The sequence below is a fragment of the Microcaecilia unicolor genome, chromosome 1, assembly GCF_901765095.1.
Source record: "Microcaecilia unicolor chromosome 1, aMicUni1.1, whole genome shotgun sequence".
Lineage (NCBI taxonomy): Eukaryota > Metazoa > Chordata > Amphibia > Gymnophiona > Siphonopidae > Microcaecilia > Microcaecilia unicolor.
In genome coordinates this window covers 670,451,921-670,478,231 of record NC_044031.1, presented here as the reverse complement: position 1 = coordinate 670,478,231, position 26,311 = coordinate 670,451,921, and the positions used below count along the sequence as shown (strand labels likewise).

The following is a 26,311-nucleotide window of genomic DNA, read 5'->3' as shown; positions in this document are numbered from 1 at the left end:
AAAATATGCACAGTCTAGATATGGCATGTACATTTATGCCAGTCAATATTTTATAAAAAGCCTTTTGTGTGTGTATGCGGTCACACAATAAAGAGACTTTATTAAATAATCCCCCTGCAAATGTTTCACCATCAAATTATTTCTAGTCATGGGATAGGAGGCAATGTCCTTCTTTGGATTAGAAATTGGTTATTGGACAGAAAATAGAGGGTAGGGGTAAATGGCCATTTTTCTCAATGGAGGAGGGTGACCAGTGGAGTGCCGCAGGGATTTGTACTGAGACTGTTGCTATTTAACATATTTATAAATGATCTGGAAAACGGAACGACAAGTGAGGTGATTAAATTTGCAGATGACACAAAACTATTCAAAGCTGTCAAAACGCATACGGATTGTGAAGAATTGAAGGAAGACCTTAGGAAAGACTGGGCATCCAAATGGCAGATGAAATTTAATCTGGACAAATGCAAAGTGATGCACATTGGGAAGAATAATTTGAATCATAGTTACCTGATGCTAGGGTCCACCTTAGGAGTCAGCACTCAAGAAAAAAATCTAGGTGTCATTATACGAAACACACTGAAATCTTCTGTCCAGTGTGTGGCGGCGGCCAAAAACACAAACAGAATGCTAGGAATTATTAAATAAGAAAGGGACGACTCTGTATCACTCCATGGTGCAACCTCACCTTGAATACTGCGTTCAACTCTGATCGCTGTATATCAAAAAATATATAGTGGAATTAGAAAAGGTTCAAAGAAGAGCAACCAAAATGATAAAGGGATGAAATTCCTCCCACATGAGGAAAGGCTAAAGAGGTTAGGGTTCTTCACTTTGGAAAAGAGACAGCTGAGGGGGGATATGATTGAGGTCTATAAAATCCTAAGTGGTGTAGAAGTGAATCAATTTTTCACTCTTTTAAAACGTACAAAGACTAGGGGACACTCAATGAAATTATATGAAACTACTTTTAAAGCAAATAGGAGGAAATATTTTTTTCACTCAAAGAATTGTTAAGCTCTGGGACTCGTTGCTGAAGGATGAGTAACAGCGGTTAGTATATCTGGGTTTATAAAAGGTTTGGATAAGTTCCTGGAGGAAAGTCCATAGTCTGTTATTGAGATGGATATGGGGAAACCACTGCTTGCCCTGGGATTGGTAGCATGGAATGATGCTACTAATTGGGTTTCTGCCAGGTACTTGTGACCTGGATTAGCCACTGTTGGAAGCAGGATACTGGGCTACATAGATCATTGGTCTGACCCAGTATGGCTATTCTTATATTCTTAAATTGTGTTTTATTGCATTTGTAAACCGCCGTGATCACATTCATCCAGGCGGTATAGCAAATTTTAATAAACAAACATATTTTTGTAGTTGTTAGTATCAAAAGATTCGCCAAATCCCAATGCAAACTAGAAATCTGCCCAAACAACCTCATGAAATCAGCCCCATCAACAATTCATAATAGACCTAACTAACCACATGAATTTCATGCTACAAAACGGACTTTGCCCAAAAGAAAAAGGAAACATTTTACTCACCCCAATACCCAAAGACACAAAGAAAAACACAAGCGAAATAACAAACTATAGACCAGTAGCATCTATACCTTTAACAACCAAAATAACTGAAGGGATGGTTACCAAACAACTCACAAACTACCTCAACAAGTTCTCCATACTACATGATTCCCAATCAGGATTCCGGTCAAATCACAGCACAGAAACAGTGTTAATTACCCTAATGACCAAATTCAAACAAATGATTGCAACCGGCACCAATATACTCCTGCTACAATTTGACAGGTCAAGTGCCTTTGATATGGTAGACCACGAAATCCTATTACACATTCTCGAATACTTTGGCATCGGAGGCAATGTTCTAAACTGGTTCAAGGGGTTCTTAACCTCACGCTCATATCAAGTCACATCAAACTCAACTACGTCTGCTGCATGGACACCTGACTGTGGAGTACCGCAAGGATCCCCCCTATCACCAACTATTTTCAATCTAATGATGACCCCCCTGGCAAACCTTCTATCAAACCATAACCTTAATCCATATATATATGCCGATGATTCCTGAGCCCCTACGTCTTGCCCCTTCCTTGGCCACCTTTAAATCTAGACTGAAAGCCCACCTCTTTAACATTGTTTTTGACTCGTAACCATTTGTAACCACCTGCCTCCACCTACCCTCCTCCTTCCTGTACACAATAATTGATTTGATTTGCTTACTTTATTTTTTGTCTATTAGATTGTAAGCTCTTTGAGCAGGGACTGTCTTTCTTCTATGTTTGTGCAGCGCTGCGTACAAAGTGATACTACATACATATACCTGATCATGATTTTTGGGGCACAGACCATAGAAGTTTTCCCAGCACTGGCCTTGTTCTCCATTTACTGAAGCTGAATCTGTTCAGCTATGATCAGGGCACAGACCGTAGAAGTCTGCCCAGCACTAGCTTTGCTTTCCAATTACTGGTGTTGCCATCTAATAACCACTAAGCTTGTTTGGTTCCACGCCTTCTATACAGGATTCCTTTGTGGTTATCCCATGCATTTTTGAATTCCGTTACTGTTTTCATCTCCACCACCTCCTGTGGAAGGGAATTCCAGGTATCTACCACCCTCTCTGTGAAAAAGTACTTCCTAATATTATTCCTGAGTCAGCCCCCTTGCAACCTCAATTCATGTCCTCTAGTTCTATCACTTTCCCATTTCTGGAAAAGATTTGTCTGTAAATTAATACCTTTTAAATATGTGAATGCCTGTATCATAATCACCCATGGCTCTCCTTTCCACCAGGGTACAAATATTCAGGTCCTCAAGTTTCTCCTAATATTGTCCTATGACGCAAACCTTCTTGTCGCTTTTCTCTGAACCGCTTCAAGTCTTTTTACATCCTTAGCTAAATATGGCCTCCTAAAGTGAACACAATCCACCAACTGGGGGCCTCACCAATGACTTATACAACTTTTTCTGCTGGTTATACCCCTCTCTATGCAGTCTAGCATCCTTCTGGCCGTGGTCACCACCTTGTTGCATTGTTTCATCACCTTGAGATCCTCAGACACCATCACCCCCAAGGTTCCTCTCCTGAGCTATGCTTATCAATTTCTCCCCTCCTATCTGGTATATCTGATAAAGCACCACAACTGAACAGTTGCTTTATCAATAAACCTCTTGTTTTGGCCCTCCCTTTTGGCTCCTTGTGGATTTGCCATGGTCCTGCCCTACTTTCTTTCTTTCTTTTTGGACCTTCATCTACGTAGGGTTTTTCTCAGATTCTCACTCTATGTAAAATTCTATGGCATATGTTTTTAGGGCTACATACTTTTAAATATAAATACATGTAACAAAGAGCGCAAGTATACACAGGATGACAGCTGTACAAGTATGTTTGTTCTCACATAGAACACATTTTCACACTACTTTAGCTGTTGAGACCTCTGACCAGAGTTCTCAGTTCTCTCAAGTACCCCGCTTTCATTGAATAAAACCTCCTTTTTCTTACTCCGCCTCACTATTGATTACTACCTTCCCTAGCTTCTGACTATACAAAACAGTGGTGTCTTGTACTTATGTATCCCTGAGAATGCATAAAAAGTTATAAGGCTTCCTGCTTCCCTTAGTCCACTTTCACCCAAGTTAAGGCAAGGCTATCAAACAACACTGTAGTCTGGGTGTCTGTTTCTGCCAAAAAAGGTCAATTTTTCAAAAGCTTATGCCCTCCAGACCACTTGGAATCATAACTATCTGATTCTTATATGATCATCGTGATAGAACAGACAAGTATAAAATGCGGTAAAATGACAAGTTTGCTGACCTGTCAGCTTCACCACGAATTCTGATTTTCCTGCATTTTTTTGTTTGAGATTTTTTTTCCACTCCACATGTTACCATTTTTGGCAACTTCATGTATTCTAGGTCCAGGGAATTTGTCCATCTTAAAAGGTATGCGTTTGGGAGAGCAGTTCTAGCTCACCACCGCATCGCTGGTATTTGACTACCCCACCACCTGGATGAGCCAAATTTAAGACTCCTGATGACGCTTTTATAGCGAAACATGAGCATGTTGGGTCCTGGTCGTATGGTGGAATACTATAAGAATTGGAGAGATTGAAACTCTAATACAAATGTAACCACATTTTCAAAAAATATATATATCTGGAACACATGATACTGCTAATGGTGAAAATGGACAGTTTTGGATGTTGCTGACTGACATCATCAATGGTTGTTCAAGATTTATCACTAACGTTACAATGGTTTGTTGGAAAAAAGGACAGAACTATTTTACAAGTTGGTGATTCAATGAGTCTGATTTGAAGCAAGGCTGAATCTTGTGGGAGACTCTGGAGCAGTGGATTTACACATGACTAAAGAGCTATGATCACACACGGATGTAAAAGATTGCCAGATATATGCTATTTGAATGTGTATTGAAAGAGTATTGTGGAGAATTGTTTGGTTTTAAATGTATTGGTGTATGGATTGGTTAATAACTATGGGTTAAGGGAATGGATTTTATTTTAGGAAAATTGTATTGATCTATTAATAAAGAAATATATTTTAAAATTTTAAACAGTTACTAGTGAGTAATTTGTAAAAGGTAATTTGGAAGATAAGACAAAGATCTCCAATTCTGAGGAGGCAGAGGGGAGCAATTCCAGACCCAAAACAAAAAGAGTGCAGGAAGTTATGAGGAAACAGACCTCCCTGTAATTCTGCCACAACTGAATAAAAATTTTATGTAGAATTCTAGTGAACTTCGCCTTTGCTGTATTTCTTTAAGCAGCTGCCCCACAATTAATTCAAAAGGGGGAAATGGGACTTGATATACTGCCTTTCTGTGGGTTTTGCAACTACATTCAAAGCAGTCTACATAGTATAATCACGGGCAGATGATCAAAAGCCCTGCACTGTTCTAAACAGTGCTCTAAAAATTGTGCTGGAACAGTGCGGGGCTTTACCGCACCTATGATCAGAGATAATTGCATGGCAATTTAAGCACGCAGTTCTCTCTGATCATGGGGTAGAAGTGTGGGAGGATTGTGCCTTAGCACTCCTGATACCTACACTGACTACATAGTTTTTACCTTTAGATTGTAAGCTCTCTTGAGCAGGGACTGTCCTTCTCCATGTTTAAACTTGTACAGCGCTGCGTAACCATGGCAGTGCTATAGAAATGCTAAGTAGTAGTAGTAGTAGTAGTAGTAGTAGTAACTTGTTTGACAGGTCTGGGCTGTCAAAAGCCTAGACCTGTCAAACACAGGGGCTGGAGGTCCATGGGACCACCAGATCCCAACTACCCCTGCCCCGAGCAAAGCGCAAGGAGGGCTGGAGGACCGGTGGACCTCCGGTCCCCCCCCCCCCCCCCAACACAGGTTCAGGAAGGGCTGTTGATCCGGTGGGTCTCCAGCCCCCCTAACCCCCCCAAGCATTCGTAAGAAGTCCCTGGTGGCCCAGTGGGCCGTGGTCAATCCCCCCACCCCCTACCTTAAGTTGAAGGAGGGAGGTGGCCTCCCTCCTCTTCCTTTGGTGCCGCCTGCAAAATGGCAGCTCCCAGCCCTGCCCAGTGTATCCTGGGATGCTCTGGGCAGGGCTTCACCCTATATAAGGGAGTTTCCTGCGGGGGGGGGGGGGGGGGGGTTGCTGCATTGGGGGGAATGGGGGCCTGCTAGAATGCAAATGCATGCTGGAGAGGGCTTACCATTCCTCCCCAATGGTCTGCAAACCATAATGCCAGCTCAGAGGTTTGCCGTGGCCAGCATGCCAATCTTTGGCGCGTTGGTCACTGATCATTGGGGATGAATAGGTTTAGCATGCACTAACCACTAGGCTACTTCTCCACTCACAGCAGTGCACCTGATAACTAATGGAAAAAGATCAGATGACATTACTCTAATTTTCATAGTCTTACACTGGCTGCCTATTTCTGCCAGGATGCCTTTTAAATTGTTGTGTTTTGTCTTTAAGGCTGTTTGTATCACTGCACCAAAATCTGTCTCTCATAGGTTGGTGAAACAAGAACATTTTCAACCTTTGCATTCTTCACAGGGCTGCCTGTTGCAGCTTCTGTCTTTGAAAACAGTGAGATTGACATCTACAAGAAAAAGGACTTTTTGTGATACGAGACGATCTTTACAGAAATCCTTGCCGGATGCTCTCAGCGGGTTAACTAGTTATGTTGGATTTTGCACGGTTTTAAAAAACCTGTATTTTTGAAAACGCTTTTGATGGTTTTTAATTTGACTTTATATTTTAACTATAATTTGTATACTGTTTGATGGCTTATCATTTTCATTGTAAACTGCTTTAAAACTTGAATATGCTGTGGTATATTAAATTAATCAATCCAATCCAATTACTTGGGCCACTTTCTGAATAGCTGCTGTAGCAATAGACAAGCACATTACATCACAAATGGGATGACAGAACTCTATTGTGACCTGTGATATCACACATTCTACTTAAACCAATCAGAAACCGGGATACGAAATGTCACTTTTAATTCACCAAAACGTATGCTGCTAGGGAAGAAGAGGCACAGCATAAAGACATATTTCAAGTTTTATTTTTTTCACTAACTCCTTGCCATTGGTATGCTTGAAAAAAAAACAACCTGAAAATATTTTTGGCAAGATAAAAAACAAGAGTAGAACGGAGAGAAATTATTCTTCTTTTCTACGTACCGGCTCATTTTCACTTTGTTCCTGCATCCTTGCCCTCCTTCCCAGTGACTAGAATTGGAGCCCTTGGTCACCATATTGCCACAGGCAACACATGGCTTCCCATTACTGTATGGCTGGAAGAGAAAAACAAGAACTTCATGTGTATTAATCAAAACACGCTCATATCTAGAAAGCCCAGTCGCAGCACTTTGTATGACCTGAAGTGCCTTATCTTGTGTTTGTGACATACCCAGATAGACAGCATTGCAATAATCTATAATTGAGAGGACTAGACTTTGGATGCTGGAACACAGGAAAAGATGGCTGAAGTCTTGTGGGGGGGTTTTTCTGTTGCATATATTTCTATTGCAATCTGCCTAGGTTTTAGGCAGACTACAAATGAGAAACAAAATGTGCTTTTTATTTATGTGTTACATTTGTATCCCACATTTTCCCACCTCTTTGCAGGCTCAATGTGGCTTACATAGTACTGTAAAGGCAATCGCCTAGTCTGGTAGAGGAACAAATACAATTAGATGTTAGGGTGGAATAGGGTAGGTAAGATTCAGGCACATTAGGGGTTGAAGATAGGAAGGGTTACAAAATGTCTAATACAATCTTTGGTATAGATGTGTTGCAGAGTTGAGGCATTTATGTTGGGTTGGTAGGGTATGCCTTACCGAACAGGTAGGTCTTTAATGATTTTCTGAATTTTAGATGGTCATAGATTGTTTTCACAGCTTTTGGCAGTGCGTTCCATAGTCGTGTGCTTATGTAGGAGAAGTTGGACGCATAGGTTGTTTTGTATTTGAGTCCTTTGCAATTTGGGTAGTGGAGATTCAGGTAAGTCCGTGATGAACTGGTTCTGTTTCTGGTTGGGAGATCAATCAAGTCAATCATGTAACCTGGGACTTCACCGTAGATGATCTTGTGGACCAGGGTGCAGTTTTTTAAGGCAATACGTTCTTTGATCAGAAGCCGGTGCAGTTTTTCACAGAGGGGTATGGCACTTTACCACAGGCCCTTTTCCCGTCCCATTAATAAAAAGGCCTTTTTTGTAGATGCGGTAAAAACTGGCTCGGCGCGTGCCCAACATACGCGCAAACAACTACCGCAGGCCACTTTTTACTGCTGCTTAGTAAAAGGGCCCCTCAAAATGCCGCAGCATGACTGATAGAAAGCTGCAAGTGGCATGACCACATTACACCCTTCCTGCAAAAACTACACTGGCTACCAGTACCTTACAGGGCTAAATTAAAAACTCCGTATTTTCAAGGTCCTCAGAAAAAAAAATGGGCCAGAGTACTTAAAAAGACTATCTTACTCTTCTACATTCCTCTGAGATCTCTAAGCTCCAGGATCATCACTTTCTGTCCCCTCATCAAAAGAAATTGTACGATGTGATACCTGCCAGCGAGCCTTCTCAGGAGTAGCCCCCACGTTCTGGAATTCATTCCCAGAAGGGCTACATATAACTCGAGACTACCTCTACTTCAGGAAGCAGGTAAAAGCCTGGCTTTTCTTATAAGTCTTTAATACATTTGGTCACTGATTATACACTCACTCCACACCTCGACTAGCTTGCTACACACCCTGTAGCTTAGACCAGTTCCTCATATCTTGTTTAACTGTACAAAGATTTTGCCTTGAGTTCAGCCACTCATCTATTTATCCCAATTGACTCTGTATTACCCATCTTGTCCCCATCTTTATATCTGCACTTGGCCCCTCGGCTACATAGAAAAGTATTAGCATCATATCTATTCTATTCGAATGTTCTATTGCATTGCTGATTAGGTGTTTTATTGGTATTATGTTGACATCATATTTTGTTATTTGAATATTCTTCCATGCAGTCTATAATGGTATTGTTTATATTGTACTGACATCATATTTCCAAGTTTACCTCTTTTAATGTATTTATGCTTATATTTGGTCATTTTACTATTGTTATGTTGTTAACAAAATTGTACGTTTTATGTTAATCTGGACCTACTGTATACCGCCTTGGGTGAATCTGTTCATAAAGACAGTTAATAAATCCCAATAAATAAAATAAAAATAACTTTCTACGTCCTATTCAACTACATGATCCCCGGACCGCTCCAAGACCTTGGCTGAGTCATTTCACTAGATAAGCACTCTCAGCCAGCTGTGTGCCAAGATCTGGACAACTTCCAACACAATCATTTATTACAAAACTTATATTCTGCTTAATCCACAGTTCTTAGCAGACCACAAGGTTACATTCATAATATAAAGAACAAAACAAATGACATAACGTAACACCATTACAAATAAAATCAATGAAGCTTTTAAAACAGGCACAGGATCCTTACTCAATCCCCAAGCTGTATGCTTGCATAAAACAACAGTGTTTTAAGTTCCCTTTTAAAGTCTTTAAAATCTGAAATATTCCTACGTCTTAAAGGCAGCCTATTCCAGTGAACAACTGGACCAGCAATGTACAAAATCTTATGTCTATATTCATCAGACCGAATCAATTTTCACGACTGCAGTAAATACATACTGTGCCAAATGTTATTCGGGATGAAGATTGGAAATGAGTTATTGTGAGTTGTACTTTTGTGTATATTTATCTGTAACCCATTTAGGTGATAGGTGGGCTATAAATGTAAATAAAAAAATATATATTAAGGGCCACAAACACATCTGGTTCTCAGGATACCAAGCTATATAAAAATTAGCCTTATTCTTACATCATTATGTGTTGCAAACATTTTTGATGAATATTCTTTACTGGATATTAGGAAGATCAGACTGGTTTGTAGTCCTTGCTGAGGACTTTTGGCACTGTCCATTGCTTATCCACACAGTAACTTCCAGTCATCATGTTCTTGCAAGCTAAAGTGAAATTTTCAGATGAGGTGAGAGATTGTGTAGAGTACAGAATTGTGATATCTTTTCATGTCAGATCTATATGTCCATTTTTTGTGGTGTCATTCATATAAGAATTATGCACATCTATCTTACATAGGCAAAACCTAGTTTAAACTCTTATGGTTTAACTCAGTCTGTAGCTTTGATTCAAGAGTTTAAACTATCCAACAATTCCAAACTTGCAGTCCATCCAGCTGAGACACAGTCTACTGAAAACTAGATTTCTCTTGATCTGTTACACAATGCTGGTAGGCTGATCTGAATACTAACCCCCCCCACACAGCTGTCCATCAAAAACACCCAACCAGGTTGTAGGTCACCCCTACATGTAACTAAGGCTCCACTGCCAAAACACACAAGGAAATAAATGCATGAAAACTGATATCAGATCCACTGGAGGTATTGACACAGGAGTGAGCATAATGCTGAGCAGTATCAAAATTTGTCCAGAGACGAGGAAAGGCAACATTTAGCCAGAAGTGAAGTATCATAATCTGTGTGCTCACTTGTGGTTGATTCAGATCTTCACAAGAGTTAAACGTGAGGGGCAGGTTGCCCAAGACAGAACAAGTCAGTTAGCCAGTACATAAAGCCAGGGAAAGTCCAAAGACTTTGATACTGATCATCTGATATTGCTGTTGTACAAGAGTTTATAGTTCATTTACTCTGCCACTAACAGCCAGTAGAGTTTAGCCAACATTGCATGGGCATGCTCTTGGCAACGTCTTCAATTACTGTAACTAGAAGCCGACCAAATTTTGGTTTTGGTTTCAGCAAAATTCGGATTTGTTTTTTTGGCCTAAAATGCCAGCACATTTTCAGCTGAAACCTAAACTCCCCACCCCCAGCCCGGTCCAGTTTATCCTCTCCCCCCCAAAAAAAACCTGTCTTTGCAGGCCACCCACCACTTACCCATAAGGCCCTTCCCCGGGCCTAACTTCTAAAAGCCCTGATGGTCTAGTGGTCTTTTTGGAGCAGAAGTGATCCCAAATCTCTCCTGCTCCTGCCTGTTGCATAGTGAAATGGTGGCCATGGCTTCCCATGGCAGCCTTGCGAGACTGCCACAAGAGGTCGTGGCTGCCATTTTGGGACTAGAACCGGCATGGGCAGGAGCAATCCCCAGTCGTTCCTGCTCGTACCATTTCCAATCTCAAAAATGGCAGCTGCAACCTCCCACAGCAGTCTGATGAGGCTGCCATGAGAGTCACAGCCCATGGTGGTTCCAATCCAAAACTGTGTCTGCGACCTCCCATGGCAGTCTCGAGATGCTACCGCAGGAAGTCCAGGCCGTCATTTTCCCTACAGAGTGGGCAGGAGCAGGAGCAACAAGGGATCACTTCTGCTTTGAAGAGGCCGTTAGATCATCAGGGCCTTCCAAGCTTTACTTGACTAACTTACTTAGCACCATCCTTTTGACCACTGTGATCCAGCCAGTGCTGTTGTTAGTTAACGCCACAAAAAAAAAAAAGATGTGCAAAGTCTGCTGTTAATCTAGGGCTCTTGCAACAATTGTTTCAGAACTCAAATAAGCTCACTGGCGAGCTTTAAAAAGAAGATCATTTAATGTACAACAAAGGAATACAGCGCATTCCCCCAGCTTCTATATAGTGCGACTAAAGTTGTACCGCAAAATCTGGTAATATTCCAATTTGCATGCGCAACCTAACTGGTTAGCAAGCCAATCAGCGCTGATAACTGGATGTTAACAAGCAAACAGTACTAATTGGCACTAATTAGGATTTATGTGCATAGCTCGCTAAGCATATTCTAAAAAGCAATGCACGTAAATAGGACGACATGTTTCTCAAAGGGAGCGTGGCCATAGAAGGGTCATGGGTGTTCCTAAAATTTATGCACAGGCCCAATCTGCGCCTAAATTAGTCGTACATTTTTATACTAGATTTACAGAATGGCGCTAAGTGCAGTTTTTAAAAATTCTATATTGTGTCAATCAATCTTGGCAATTGGGGACCAAGATTGATTGTTACATTATAGTCCGCCCCTATTAGTGGATAATTCTATAACTTCAATGGAAGAATGGTTATGCTATCATATTTCAAAACCTTCATAATTTTGCAAGATTTTGTTGGCAATCCTCAACATCTAAAGGAAGCTCCCTGTCCTTCTCTCTCTTGGAAGCATCTCAGCAAAAATGTTGTGTATTTCTGCATGCAGCAATGGGGATAAGTGTATCTGATGAGATGTGATCCTGGAGCTAAGCAAGCCATCCTGGAACACTCCTTTCCTGTATGTGATCAAAAATCTTGGAAGAAGAAACTGAATAGTCTCTAGACTGGATTTTCTTAGGGTGGATTCTGCCACTATTGACTGGTATGGTGATTGCACTCTGTTGAAACTAGAACTGGGCTGGGTCTTGTTCTTCAGGTCCACTTTCCATGCACTGGGCTACGTGACAGTAGAATGTGCCATATCCTTAGTCGGAATATACAGAGGATGATATGGATCAGAACTATTAGATTCTTTTTCTTCTTGAATGGGAGTAAGCATAGGGATTAGAAAAAGCAGCTGGAAAAAAAATGTATTGGCCAGAAAGAGGAAGAGCAGAAACTCCCAGGTACAGTGCATGCATGTGCTGTGTTTCTGGTTGATGTAAGAATTTGGGGTAAATAACTGGACAAGGTCAGTGAAAAATAGAATTGTTAGCTATTCTTAATTCATTACAAAAGTGGAAAAGAAACCATACTGATTAGTCCAGCCGCTTCCAGGGCCCTTGGTGTAAATATATATATATATAAACATAAAACAGAATAGGCTAGAAAATAAATTCTATGAAGAATTTAGATTAATTTCAGACTGTTCCTGTTCAATGACTCATGGGTAAAAGATGACTTGTTTACATTCTCATAGGCTATAATGACCACAAGCAAACAATGAAAAACTATTTATAATTCAAACCAAATTCAACAAATAATGCTCAAAAGGATAGAAGAGGGAGGTCTCCAACGATTACCTGCTCTTTAGCACAGTAGCCACAGATCATCCTTGAGGCCAGCTCCATATCATGGTCTTGGCCCTCGTTATGGCAAACATCACATGGGTAAGCTTTCCCGCAACATGGAAACCTGCAGAAAAAAGTTACAAAAACCTGAGAACTAGGTTTGGCAGGTAAGACTACTAGTACCACATTTTAATATTGTCACATTTTAACGACATTTGTATTGGTTAGTCACAAATTATAGTTGAAGTAAACATTTTTAACCCAACAAATTCTTCCTGTTCCTTTGTAACCTGCGTTTGAATCTCGGCACCATGAGTCTTTGTTTCTCAACTATCCGGGAACTTTTCCCTCTGTTTTATCCCCTCATCCTCCAACAAACCTTAGTAGGCGGGGATGGTCCCTGCAATCATTGGCCCTGAATTTGTCCACTAACTACAGATCATTTGCAGTAAATGTTTCGAAGCTTAGCCAGAACTGTGCAAATAAAATTGGGTGTTATGAAGGTGGCATGGCTAAATCTTGCTATGTTGATTCCAGCCAATTCAAAGAACATCTGGGGAGTGCAGGAGTAACCTAATGGTTAGTGCGCTGGCCTGAGAATCAGGTTCGACTCCCACTGCAGCTTTGTGTGACCCTGGGTAAGTCACTTAACCCTCCTTTGCCCCAGATATAAAATAAGTACCTCCATATGATATGTAAACCGTTTTGAATGTAACCACAGAAAGGCAATATATTAAATCCCATCCCCTTTCCCAACACATGCACACTTAATTGCAGTAACAAGAGGTGTTCCCAGAAGTACAACTTGGTAAGGAGACAAAACTATGCCTGCACTGACTTCTCCAAAATATATGGATGCAGTCAATTCATGTATTTTATACAAAAAAAACTGTGTTCAATGTATATGTGCACTTTTTACCACAAAAGCAGATAATCAAGCACAATATACTTCAAAAATGAGTCAGATTTGTGTGGGCTAAAAAAAAAAAAAAACTCCAAAAACAACCAGCATGCTAGTTAGGAAGCCTACTGAAAATGTTTCCCTTAGAACCTAGTCAATTGATCATTAAAATTAAGTGCAATCCAATTAGATGCAAATGAGACACTATAGAGAAATAACAGGATAAATAAATCGTGTCTAAAACAAATCTTGGAAATTCTAGCACAGATGGGGGCAACAGATTAGATATCAGGTCACTCAACCTGATTCCATCCATGTTTCACACTACAACATATAAAGTAAATGTCTAAGGAAAACAGCACAACTTGAAATATGACAAAAGAAGGCTAAACAGAGTAGAAACTGGTTGGGAAGACAGGTGCATGGGATAGTGATTAACTAGAGAAGTCATGACTTGTTTAGGCAGAAAACAAGAATACTGGGATCTTGGCTGTTTAAAACATTTGGCTATGGCTGCCTCTGCAGCTATCCCCCTGTATTCAGCAATAATTTACAGAATACAGGCAAGCTAGAAAATTTCAGCAAGTAACAACTGAGAATAACTCTTGTATGAGAAGGTGAAGATTCAATCACTTATTAAAATATTTTCTTTTGGCTGACAACAAAAGCTGTTTTATATTTCTGTGCTTCGGGGTTATATTCGTCGAGGGAAATCCTGAATGGATATGTCCTCCATCTTCTCTCGATATGTCTCAGTTTTATGTTTTTGTATCTCAAGTTCTTTGGAAAACCAGGAAACTTTATGGGAACGACTAGTCTGACAAAGCTTCAGAGGAGCAACAGTATCTAAGGATTCTAGCAAAACAGAATTCCAATAATCAACAGTTTCCGTGACATCAAGTCTGTCTAAACTACTCAGTTTGGAAGATAATATAGTGCTGAGCTCTGTCATCTCAAAAGAATTTTGGCAGGAATAAAGTCTTAACTTAGAAGCAGGAGATGGTTCATTCACATCTCAACAAAATCTAATTTTCAAGATGAGGGAATATCTCAAGGAGTTTCTAGCAGGATTTGAACATCTGAGGGAAGTAGAAAAGCAGTGGACAAAACTGAAAGGAGCACTTTAAGGGAAACAAATCTTTTTGTTAAGAAAGTAAATACAAGTAAGAGGCATAAGAGACCGTTTTGGTCCTCAAACGTAGTCAATGGAAAGGTAAGGAAAAAGGTTAGCCTTCATAAACTACAAGAGACTGTAGAAAGAGGAAGATAAGCAACAATATCTGGAAAAGCTAAGAGAAGCTGGTAAAGTGGTTAGGAAAACAAAAAAAAGCAAATGGAAGACAAATAGCCAATATGGTAAAATAGGGGGACAAGACATTGTTTAGATATGTTAGTGCAAAAGTGAAATTGTGAGGCTCAAGGGTGAAGGGGAGGAATATGTAGAAACTGATAAAATGGAATTGGTTAACAAATATTTCTGTTTTGTATTCACGATGAAGGGCCAGGAATAGGACTGCAGAAGACAAACACAAATAGGAATGGAAGGGAGGTAGACCTTGAATGATTTTCAGAAGACTGTGCTCATGAGGAGCTAGTTAAACTAAAGGTGGGCAAAATGATGGGGCTGGATAGGATACATCCGAGGGTAATGAATGAACTTAGGGAAGTTCTAGTGGCTCGGTCAAATAGCTATCTGACACTTTTAATGCTTCTCTAGAGTCGGGAGTGGTCCTTGAGGACTGGAGAAGGGTGGATGTGGTCCCTCTCCACAAAAAGTGGAAGTAAGGAGGAAGTTGGGAACTACAGGCCAGTTAGTTTGACCTCTGTGTTGAGTAAATTAATGGAAACACTACTAAGACAGAGGATAGCGAGGTTTCTGGAATACAAAGCTTGGGTGCATAGGGAAAGGAATGCAATAGGAAAAAGAAGATGATAATGCCTCTGTATAAGTCTCTGGCAAGACTCCATTTAGAATAGTGTGTACAATTTTGGAGACTACACCTTCAGAAAGAAAATGAATAGGATGGAGTCAGTGGTTACAAAAATGGTCAGGGGTCTTTGCTATAAAATACATAGGGATAGACTTAAAGATATCAATATGTATACTTTGGAAGAAACAGATGCACAGGAAACAAGTCTCTTTCAAGTGCAAGGAAGTTTGGAACGAGGGAGCATAGGATGAAGGTAAAAGAGGATATACTCAGGTGCGATTTAAAGAAATACCTCTTTACAGAAAGGATGGTGGATGCGTGGAACAGTCTCCCAGTGTAGTTGGTAGAGACAAGGACTGTATCTGAATTTAGAAAGACTGGGATAGGCACAGAGAATCTCTAAGGAAAAGCAATATGCAAGGGAAGACTGGATAGACCATATGGTCCTTATCTGTCATCATTTTCTATGGTTCTGTGAATAAATATCAAATAGTTGAAGACCAGTCACCAATCTGGAAGCTTCACCAAACTTATTGTGCCAAAAACTTAGCAAAAGAAAATTTATAGCATAAGGATGGCATGGAGAAAAAGGTCTCATAAAACACCCAGTCAACTGTCCTTGATTAGAGGAACACTCTTTGCAACTTAAGGTGTTAGATGTAATCATTGACCAAAAAATCTCCACCTTCCAAAACCAAATGCTGTGCACAAAATGTGAATTTTAACAGATAACTGTGCAAAATAACTAGCGGTACTTATAAACTAGGGCAATATGGTACTTATCTCCAGCTCCACTGGTGCTTTTAGGAAACCTCCCTCTTCCAAGGCAGAACATGGGCTACCAGACTGGAGGTGGGAATTCTCTACAACGTCCCTGTAGGCCTCTTCTATGTACCTTTATGTCTCTCTCAGCTCCTCCAAGCCTGCTATCCTAGCCTCAAGAGAACGGACTCATTCTCTGAGAGCTAGGAGCTCTTTGCATCGAACACACGTATACAACCTCTTCCCAACTGGGAAATAATCATATATGTGACATTCAGTGCAAAAGACTGGATAGCATCCCTCTCTCTGCTGTACTGCTGTCGGCATCTTAGTATTATTGTGTTAATTAAAGGTATGTGGTGGCAAGGTTGCCTGCTTTTCCCCTTGTTATTTGTGTTGGCATTAGACTCCCTTATTCGGGAAATTATTCATGGGGTACTTTTTCTCACTTTAACTTTTAAAGTTTCTACTTTCACAGATAATTTATTGGTTATTCTTACTGACCCGCAATCCTCTTTGACTGTGCTGTTGGAATGAATCCAGGAATTTGGGGACTTTTCAGGTTTTCGTCTTATCTTCCAGAAATCCTTGGCTCTCGCTTCTTCTCCACAGGTTCAACAGGGTTGGGTACATTTCCTTTGCGTTGGGCGAATTAGCTGTCTTCATTATTTGGGGATCTGTCTCTCTAAGCAGCCTTCAGAATTGTACTCTTTAAATATAACTCGGCCATTAGAGTTATCTTCCGCCACCCTGGCGAGCTGGAAATCCCTACCTTTGGGTGTGCATGATATGATTCACTTGTTTAAAATGGTGGAGTTCCCAAAATGGTTGTACTGTTTTCAGCTGCTTCCATTTAAGATTTTAAAGAAAGACCTCCTGGTGCTTCACCATAGTTTGTCCCGTTTCTGTTTGGGAGGGAGAAAACCCAGACTTCCAATCCACAGTCTTATGGGATCCTGGAGAATGGGGGAGATGAGTTCACCCGATCTTTATAAATATAATAAAGCATGCCTCACCCGTCATTTAGGAGATTGGCTATTGAACCACAATGATAATACTCCCCAAAGTCTGGAAAATGAATTTTTTCATACCTGGCATTTCAGTTTTCTCCTTTTACAGACCTCTCGAAATCAATTCGCAGGAGCAGTTTGCTACAACCATTAAGAATATTATCTTTCTAAATTGTGGGGTCTGCTTCCTTACCCCTCTAGATTGCTTCCACTTCAGGGGAACATCCACTTCTCTCCAGGACTCACCAATTTAGCCTTTTACAAATGGGCAAATCTGGGGAGTACTCATTTGGAACATGTACTTCACACTGATGGCTCTCTGTTGCCTCTGGGTACCCTGGGGGAAGGCTTTTTGACTTCTTTGGCGGATAGGTTTGCTTATCTTCAATTACGCCACTATTAGGCTTATTTTCGAAAGAGAAGGACACCCATCTTTCAACACAAATTGGAAGATGGGCGTCCTTCTCACAGGGTCACCCAAATTGGCATAATCGAAAGTCGATTTTGCGCGTCCTCAACTGCTTTCCGTTGCGGGGACGACCAAAGTTCTCGGGAATGTGTCGGAGGCGTAGTGAAGGCAGGACTTGGGTGTGCCTAGCACATGGGCGTCCTCGACCAAGGGCGTTCCTGACGAGCCTTTAGACGACTTTACCTGGTCCAGTTTTTCTTACGACCAAGGCACAAAAAGGTGCCCGAACCGACCAGATGACCACCGGAGAGAATCGGGGATGACCTCCCCTTACTCTCCCAGTGGTCACTAACCCCCTCCCACCCTCAAAAAAGAACTTTAAAAGTATTTTGTGCCAGCCTCTATGACAGCCTCAAATGTGATACTCAGATACATCGCAGCAGTATGCAGGTCCCTGGAGCAGTTTTAGTGGGTGCAGTGCACTTCAGGCAGACGGACCCAGGCCCACCCCCCCCCCTACTTGTTACACTTGTGGTGGTAAATGTGAGCCCTCCAAAACCCACCACAAACCCACTATACCCACATCTAGGTACCCCCTTCACCCGTAAAGGCTATGGTAGTGGTGTACAGTTGGGGGTAGTGGGTTTTGGGGGGGGCTCAGCACACAAGGTAAGGGAGTTATGTACCTGGCAGCTTTTTCTGAAGTCCACTGCAGTGACTCCTAGGGTGCCCTGGCATGTGAGGGGGACCAGTTCACTATGAATGCTGGTTCCTCCCATGACCAAAGGACTTGCATTTGGCCGTTTCTGAGATGGGCGCCCTTGGTTCCATTATTGCCGAAAATCAGAAACGACCAAGTCTAAGGACGACCATCTCTAGGGACGACCTAAATGTCAAGATTTGGGCATCCTCGACCGTATTATCGAACAAAAGATGGACGCCCATCTTGTTTCGATAATACGGGTTTCCCCGCCCCTTCACCGGGACATCCTGCGAGGACGTCCTCAGGAAAACTTGGGCGCCCCTTTCGATTATGCTTTTATGTGGCTTCATTAGATTTCATAGTTTTAACAGCAGACCATAGGGATAGGCTAAGCCTACGTTTTGTAGAGGGAGAGAGATCGATTTTCGGTCTTTGCCCTTTATAAAGCTCTCCTTCAATTTTATCCCTCTAAATTTTTTGGTGGTGTCAGCAAGGTGGGAGGAACATTTAAATAGATCACCTGCTTCTCTCAACATGGGTAAATTAATTTCTCATATTCCCCAGCTGTCAATAATGGCAGATTTAAGAGAATGTCAATTTAAACTTCTACATCGTGCCTTTATATCCCAGACTCAATTTGGGGTTGGGGGCAAGCAACTCCCCTTTGCCTGAAATGTTCTACTTGCTCTGATTCCTTCTTTCATCCTTTTTGGGGTTGCTCTATTGCCTACAGATTCTGGGCACAGGTGATCCATTATCTTGAGGATTTATTAGGCATGTCTATTCCTTTCTCCGCTGCCATTTTTTTGTTAGATCAATATGAGGTTTCCCCCCATGTATGGAGCGACCCTTGTCTGTTCCTTCATAAGGCAGCTCTTTTGGGTAAGAAGTTGATTCTTAAGAGTGTGGACGATTTCCGATTCTCTATCTTATTGAGGCTGGAGGAATTCTATACACCAACACATGTTTCTGGAAAAACAAGGAGTGGGCAGTGCTCCTAAACGTAAGCAGAAATGTTTGGCCATTTGGGAGTCTTATATTTCTTCACTTCCCCCCAAGGCTAGAATTTTAGTTCTTAATACTCTTTGAGAAGACCTCGCTGCTGGGGCTTCGAGTCTAGGGGATTCCCTGATAGGAAGTGATTTTTTTCTCTCTCTTTTGTCTTGTTTTTGTTTTATGGGTGTTTTGGGCTGCTGGGCAGTAGAGGGTGGGTAGAGAGATTAGGTGAGTCTCTAGTTTGCATTCTTAATTTACTTGGTGCCTTCTATTTTGAAAGATCATTGTACTTTGTATACTCATGGACTTAATTTTCCTCATGGGGCCTTGCTTGAGCAGAGTATGCTTCATCAACATTGTATCACTGTCAAATTCTATCCTTAATAACATGGCTAATTGTTGAACCTTTCTTTCATTCATTCCCTGGACGTGTATTCTCGGAAGGTTATAAGAGTTCAAACCCTCTGAGGTAAATTTTTTGTTTTGGATTATAGGGAAAGTTGGAGTTGAAGGGAGGGGTCTTTGGTTAGATAACACCTTTAACATAGGTTGCCATTGTTGGGTTAGCCGGTGGGCAGCCTAAGTCCTTTTTCAATGCCAATGAGTCAATAAGCTCTGGCTTGATTACAGTTGACAGACATGGGAGTAGGGGTGGGTATAGAAGACAGGAGGGGACATAAGGAGCTGGGAGGGTGTCTACTTTTGTAGCCCTCACTGTTAAAATTACTGACTTTGTTTGCCTGAAAGTGTTGGTTCAATAAAACAGAGTTAAACATAATTAAAACTTCTTAAGGTACTAGGGATATTAGACTAATATAAACAGCCTTAAGATTATATGGTATATTGTGTGATTTACTTAGTGCTTGTTTCTCAGAAAGTAATTAAATATAATTAAAACAATGAAACCTCCACTCTTGTTATTCTAATTAGAATAACCGACACTGATTGGCATACAATGGAGGTAGTGAACACAAATCTATCTCATGCATATTCATTGTGGATATCCTGAAAATCTGACTGGCTTGGTGTGTCCTGAAGACTGGCTTTCCCTAGAGGAAAAGCGGGAGAAGGGAACTATGATACAGATGTTTAAATACTTGAAAAGTATTAATATGCTAACAAATCTTTTCCAGAGACAGGGAAGTGGTAGAACTAAAGGACATCAATTCAAATTGCAAGGAGGTAAAACTTAACATCAGGAAATCCTTTTCACAGAGAGGGTAGTGGATGCCTGCAATGCCCTCCTGGTGGAGGTGGTGGGAACAAAATCAGTAACTGGAATTCAAAAATGCATGGGATAAACACAGAGGATCCCTATATAGAAAGGATGAAATCAAAGCAAATGATTTTCACATTTTAAACAAAGCATGGATATTGCCTGCATAGATTAGCAGGTAGAAATCTGTCTTCTGTCTTGGGTAGGTTGGATAGACCATACAGGTATTTATCTGCCACCATTTACTATGTAACAGTTAAACATATAAAGGTTGTTTAAACTTCAAACAGTAAAATACAAGCATACTGCATGAAATTAACAACCAGGAGACTGGAAATAAATTGCAGAAATTATTTTCAAAATGTACAGCATAATTAAGCTGTAGCCCGGGGATATGGCCAAGGTGACTAACACGGCAGGGTTCTAAAAAGTTCGGACAAGTGCCTGGAATAAAGTCTATAAAATGACACTAGCCAAAGTTAATGTTTATAAGGTTCTTGTGATATTTGTTGGTCCAGGTCATTCACTCACAGTTCAGATATTTATTTATTTATTTATTGCATTTGTATCCCACATTTTCCCAACTATTTGCAGGCTCAATGTGGCTTACATTGTTCTGTCATGGCGATCGCGATTTCCGGAGTGAAGGATACAAGTGGTATTATATTAGAGATCATGATTGGCGTGAGTAGATTAAACAGTCGAGTATAAAGAGATCATATTTGGAGTTAGAGATAGAGTGGTATTGCGTTAGAGTTCATTTGTGGTAGAGTAGACTTTGGTATTCATCCCAGAGTACTGATAGAACTGAAAAATGAGCTTGCGGAGCTATTGTTAGTAATATGTAATGTATCCTTAAAATCGAGCGTGGTACCGGAAGATGGGAGGGTGGCCAATGTAACGCCGATTTTTAAAAAAGGTTCCAGAGGAGATCTGGGAAATTATAGACTGGTGAGTCTGACGTTGGTGCCGGGCAAAATGGTAGAGACTATTATTAAGAACAAAATTACAGAGCATATTCAAAAGCATGGATTAATGAGACAAAGTCAACATGGATTTAGTGAAGGGAAATCTTGCCTCACTAATCTACTACATTTCTTTGAAGGGGTGAACAAACATGTGGATACAGGTGAGCCGGTTAATATTGTGTAGCTGGATTTTCAGAAGGCGTTTGACAAAGTACCTCAAGAAAGACTTCAGAGGAAGTTGGAGAGTCATGGGATAGGAGGTAGTGTTCTATTGTGGATTAAAAACTGGTTAAAAGATAGAAAACAGAGAGTAGGGTTAAATGGTCAGTATTCTCAATGGAGAAGGGTAGTTAGTGGGGTTCCCCAGGGCTCTGTGCTGGGACATCTGCTTATGGACTGGATTATTGTATTGATGTTTTTGTCACTTATTGGCATCTTTCTTATACTCTGACATGCTGCTTAATAAAGACATCTTAAAATAAAAATAAAGAAAATATTATTAGCCAGATAGACTAGGGAAGAATATTACATGTCTCTGGAAATGGTCTATAAACAAACTGACGTAATGTTTAGGATCTGCTGGCTACTTGTAAAATGGACTGGTCTGCATCGCAAACAGGGTGCTGGGACTCAACTCTGCATGGCTGTTAATTAACACCATCTTTCCATGTACAGACTCATTTTCACCTGCTAGATTTGATCACTACTGTGCTGAATAGGATCAGCTGTAACATTCAGTGTCTTACCTGAGCCAGCGACAGCTCTTCTTATAATGTTTGCAGGTACCATGTTCAGGCAGGGGCTTCCCCAGCTGAATAGCAGGGTCTCTCACCGACTTCTTTGGCTTTACCAGGGCTTTACCTCCTAAAATATTAAGAAGCACTCCAAGGTAGGTCAATCAGCAAAAGGTTAATAGTTATTTAATTTGTACAGGGCTGGCCAAGAGTGTTATATCCCAATTCAAAGGGCTCTTGCACCTGGATATCCAGAGTCCAGGACCCCCACCTACTCCCATTCATTCACCTTCCAACTACTATTAGAGACAAAACATACAAGAGGAAACCTGTCAAAACTCCTGGAACTGAATTATTGTAAAATTTTACTCATGTGTATCCTCTACTTCTAGGATTTGAGGAGGGGATTCCTCCCACTCTGTGCTAACTCTGTCTCTGCTCTTGGGCTCCAAGTACCCCAGAACTTGTGCCCGTTCCCCCGTCTTCTCCCAGAATGAGAGTGACAGGCCCACACCTGCTCCTCTGTCTTCTCCTGGAATCAGGGCTGGTGTTAATCATGCTGCTGCCTAGAGGAGAAATTTAAGAAGGACCTCCAAAGCTATTGCTGCCAACTAGATCTAGATTTGCAGGGTTGGATCAACCCAGGACTGGATCAACCCTGTCCTGCACATCTGGATCCAGTTGGCAGCCTTACCCAAAGCCCACCAGTGGGCTCTATCAGGGCAGGCATGGGGCCCAAGGCAGTCGCCCTGTTTGCACCCTTCTAATAGCAGCCCTGCCCAGAATGTGACTCAAAGGCTTGTGCCCACCTCCTTCTCCTCCCACGAGGGTCAAAGGTCCACAGCCGCACCCGTCTCCACCCAAAATGAGAGTCAAAGGCCTGCACCCACGTCTGTCTTCCCCTAAGATAGAGTCCTCTGATTCACTGCTGCCCACGTAACAGAGAAGGTTCAGCACAGTTGTGCAATGGCCGTTGTTACAATGGCTGATGTAAAAACTGCCAAACATAATGTTCTGTTCACTTGTAGACCATGTGCCACTCTGTATCCCCTTCACTATTCATCAGAAAAACTGCAGCTTTTGCTCTCTCCAATCATATATATGTGTGTGTGTGTGTGGGGGGGGGGGGGGGGGGGGGGGGGACAGGAAGCACTGTTAAAAGGAGCATCCACACAGACAGGGTGAGTTCTGCATTAAGAAATAAAGCATGAATAACTTCAGAGCACACTCTGGGAGAGTTTCATGAACAAGGTTTTTGTGATCACACATTCTGTTTTGTCTTATAATAGAAAAAATATAAAGAAGCGTTACGTTAAGAGGAATTAAAGGAAAGTGAAGGATTAGAACAAAAGAAATAAAGCAGAGAAATGGGCACAGCAGACTGTGTGGAGACGAAACTCTCCAGCTTAGTAAGGGATGGAGAAAGACACAGACACTACTGCAAAGAGTTCCTGCTGGCTAAAGGGCGAGCTCAGGGATCTTGGATGAGATATTCCTCTTTCCCAAGGCCCAGAAACATTAATTGAGTTACTCAGGCACGCCATCTGGAATGGGAGATTAAAATAAAGAAAACATGAGGAGGAAAATAAATAGTCTAGCTGGTGTTTTTACAAATGCCCTTTCACTGAACTGAGGACTCAACCACAAATTTTACAAAAGTGTTACTTAACATACAAGAAGTGGTTTATAAATGTGTGATGTTAATCATTCATATAGGATGGAGGAAAAAGCCTCTGTAACCCTGGTCAAAGAAACCTCTGGTTGTATGACACTCGGGGTGGAGTTCATCGGCTGAAAAAAACCTCCAAATCGTTTTCACCTTTAATTTAGTTTTAAAGTCATGTACTTATTATAGCATAAAGCATATTCCGCAACTTGATACAATCAATGGTACTGAGCCATGTAGACTACTGCAACGGAATCTATTCGGGCTGTAAAGAACAAATTATAAAGAAACTTAAGACCGCTCAAAACACAGCAGTCGGGTTTATATTTGGAAAATCACGTTTTGAAAGCGCCAAACCCCTCCAAGAAAAACTGCACTGGCTCCCAAAGAACGTATCGCTTTTAAAATCTGCACCCTGGTTCATAAAATTATCTACGGCACAGCCCCGGGATACATGACAGACCTCATAGACCTGCCAACCAGAAACGCAACAAGATCAGCATAAACATACCTAAATCTTCACTACCCAAGCAGCAAAGGACTCAAATACAAATTAACGTATGCATCCAGCCTTTCCTATTTAAGTGCACAACTATGGAATGCACTGCCAAAAATAGTAAAAACGTACGACTTTTTTTTTTTTTTCAGTAAGTGTGTTTAATTTTCAATTCTGGGAAATGCTACAGTGTATCCTGATAATGTTATAACGTAACATATGCATTTTCAGCAGCAGTCCAGAATGGAGGTTGGCTTATCATTGTGGTTCTAATTTACAGATATCAGCACAAGCTAAGCAAGACAAGTGGTCTGGTTCCTTGATAAAGCCTTAACGGCAAAACGGGACCCCGTCGGGACGCAAAAGATAAGTGCTTTATGCTATAACAAGTACATGACTTTAAAACTAAATTAAAGGTGAAAACGATTTGGAGGTTTTTTCAGCCGATGAAGAACTCCACCCCGAGTGTCATACAACCAGAGGTTTCTTTGACCAGGGTTACAGAGGTATTTTCCTCCATCCTATATGAATGATTAACACCACACATTTATAAAACCACTTCTTGTATGTTTTTACAAATGCAACATTACTACATTAAAATCCCCTGCTATGCAAAGAAGCACACTGCAGATCTCTAGCTGTCCTATGTGAGGCTCGTTCCTTCCTAACCTCTGGACTGCACTGCCATCTAGTGGCAGTCACTATTTATATTTAGAAGTCATAGTACCATAGTAGATGATGGCAGATAAAAGACCTGTACGGTCCCATTCAGTCTGACAATCTAAAAGCTCCAAAAGAATTAGACAAGTTTGAAGAATATGCAAAGGAAAAGGATGGGGATTGTGATAATGGATGATTTTCCCCAGGGCCGTGCCAACACGGTAAGCGGGGTAAGCACCGCAGGGGGGCACCGCCGCGGTGCTTACCCTCGCTGCTTACCTCAGCTCCTTGCTGCCCTGGGGGCTTTAGATCTTTTACCTCCGATGGTCGCAGCAGCTGAGCAGCGTCAGTGAAAGCGCTGCCGACGTCTCCAGCCTTCCCTTCGCGCTCGTTCGTTCCCTCAGTGTCCCACCCTCGCAAGGAAATGATGTCAGAAGAAGGCGGGACACTGAGGGAACGAACGAGCGAGTGCGAAGGGAAGGCTGAGACGTCGCAGTGCTTTCACTGACGATACTCAGCTGCTGCTACCGTCAGAGGTAAAGATTTAAAGCCCCCAGGACGCCACGGAGCTGAGGTAAGGGAAGGGCAGAGAGGGACATGGATGGGAGGGCAGGGCCCAGGGAAAGGAGAAATTGCTGGAAATGGAGGGGAGAGGAGAATTGCTGGATATGGATGGAGGAGGGAAGGCCAGAGAGGGACAAGGATGGACATGGATGGGAGGGCAGGGCAGGCCCTGGGAGAGAGGAGAAATTGCTGAACATGGAGGGGAGAGAGGGGAATTGTTGGACATGGATGGAGGGGAGGGAAAGGAAGACAGAGGAAGGAGATGCACATGTATGGAGGAGAAGGGAGAGAGAAGAAATGCTGGGCATAGGGAGGGAAGGGAGAGGAAGGAGATGAGATGAGGGAAAAGGAAGAGAGGAGAAAAACTGCACATGGATGGAGAAAATAGGCAGAAGCTGGATCCACTGGACAGTCAAGTCTGCAGAGGACCCAGCTTTTATTTATGGATATAGAGCAAGAAATGAAGAAGAAAGGAGGAAAGTAAAGAAATAAATGGAAAGGAAGCCCTGGAAACGGAGTTAAGAGGACAGATAGCAGCAGAATCAGATACTGGGCCAGCATGATCAGAAAAAGAAAGTCACCAGACAACAAAGGTAGAAAAAAATCATTTTAGTTTCATTTTAGTGTTTGGAATATGTCCACTTTGAGAATTTACATCTGCTATCTTATTTTGCAATGTATAGCAATTTGTTTCTAAGAATATTGCTGACAATTCCTGTCAGTGTGGCACGTGGTGAGCAATCATTTTCACGGTTA

The 26,311-nt window shown here is 41.6% G+C and overlaps 1 protein-coding gene across 4 annotated transcripts in view; it reads right to left on the bottom strand.

The window, feature by feature from the left end:
• Positions 1-26,311, bottom strand: part of LOC115457699 — an 81,223-nt gene that overhangs the window by 1,998 nt on the left and 52,914 nt on the right. For all 4 annotated transcript variants that reach the window (XM_030187282.1, XM_030187273.1, XM_030187258.1 and 1 more), the window contains exons 9-11: positions 22,182-22,299; positions 12,552-12,663; positions 6,701-6,813 (exon numbers count right to left, since the gene is read on the bottom strand). In XM_030187282.1, the coding sequence (XP_030043142.1) occupies positions 6,701-6,813; positions 12,552-12,663; positions 22,182-22,299 (343 nt within the window). The remainder of the gene's footprint in view (positions 1-6,700; positions 6,814-12,551; positions 12,664-22,181; positions 22,300-26,311) is intronic.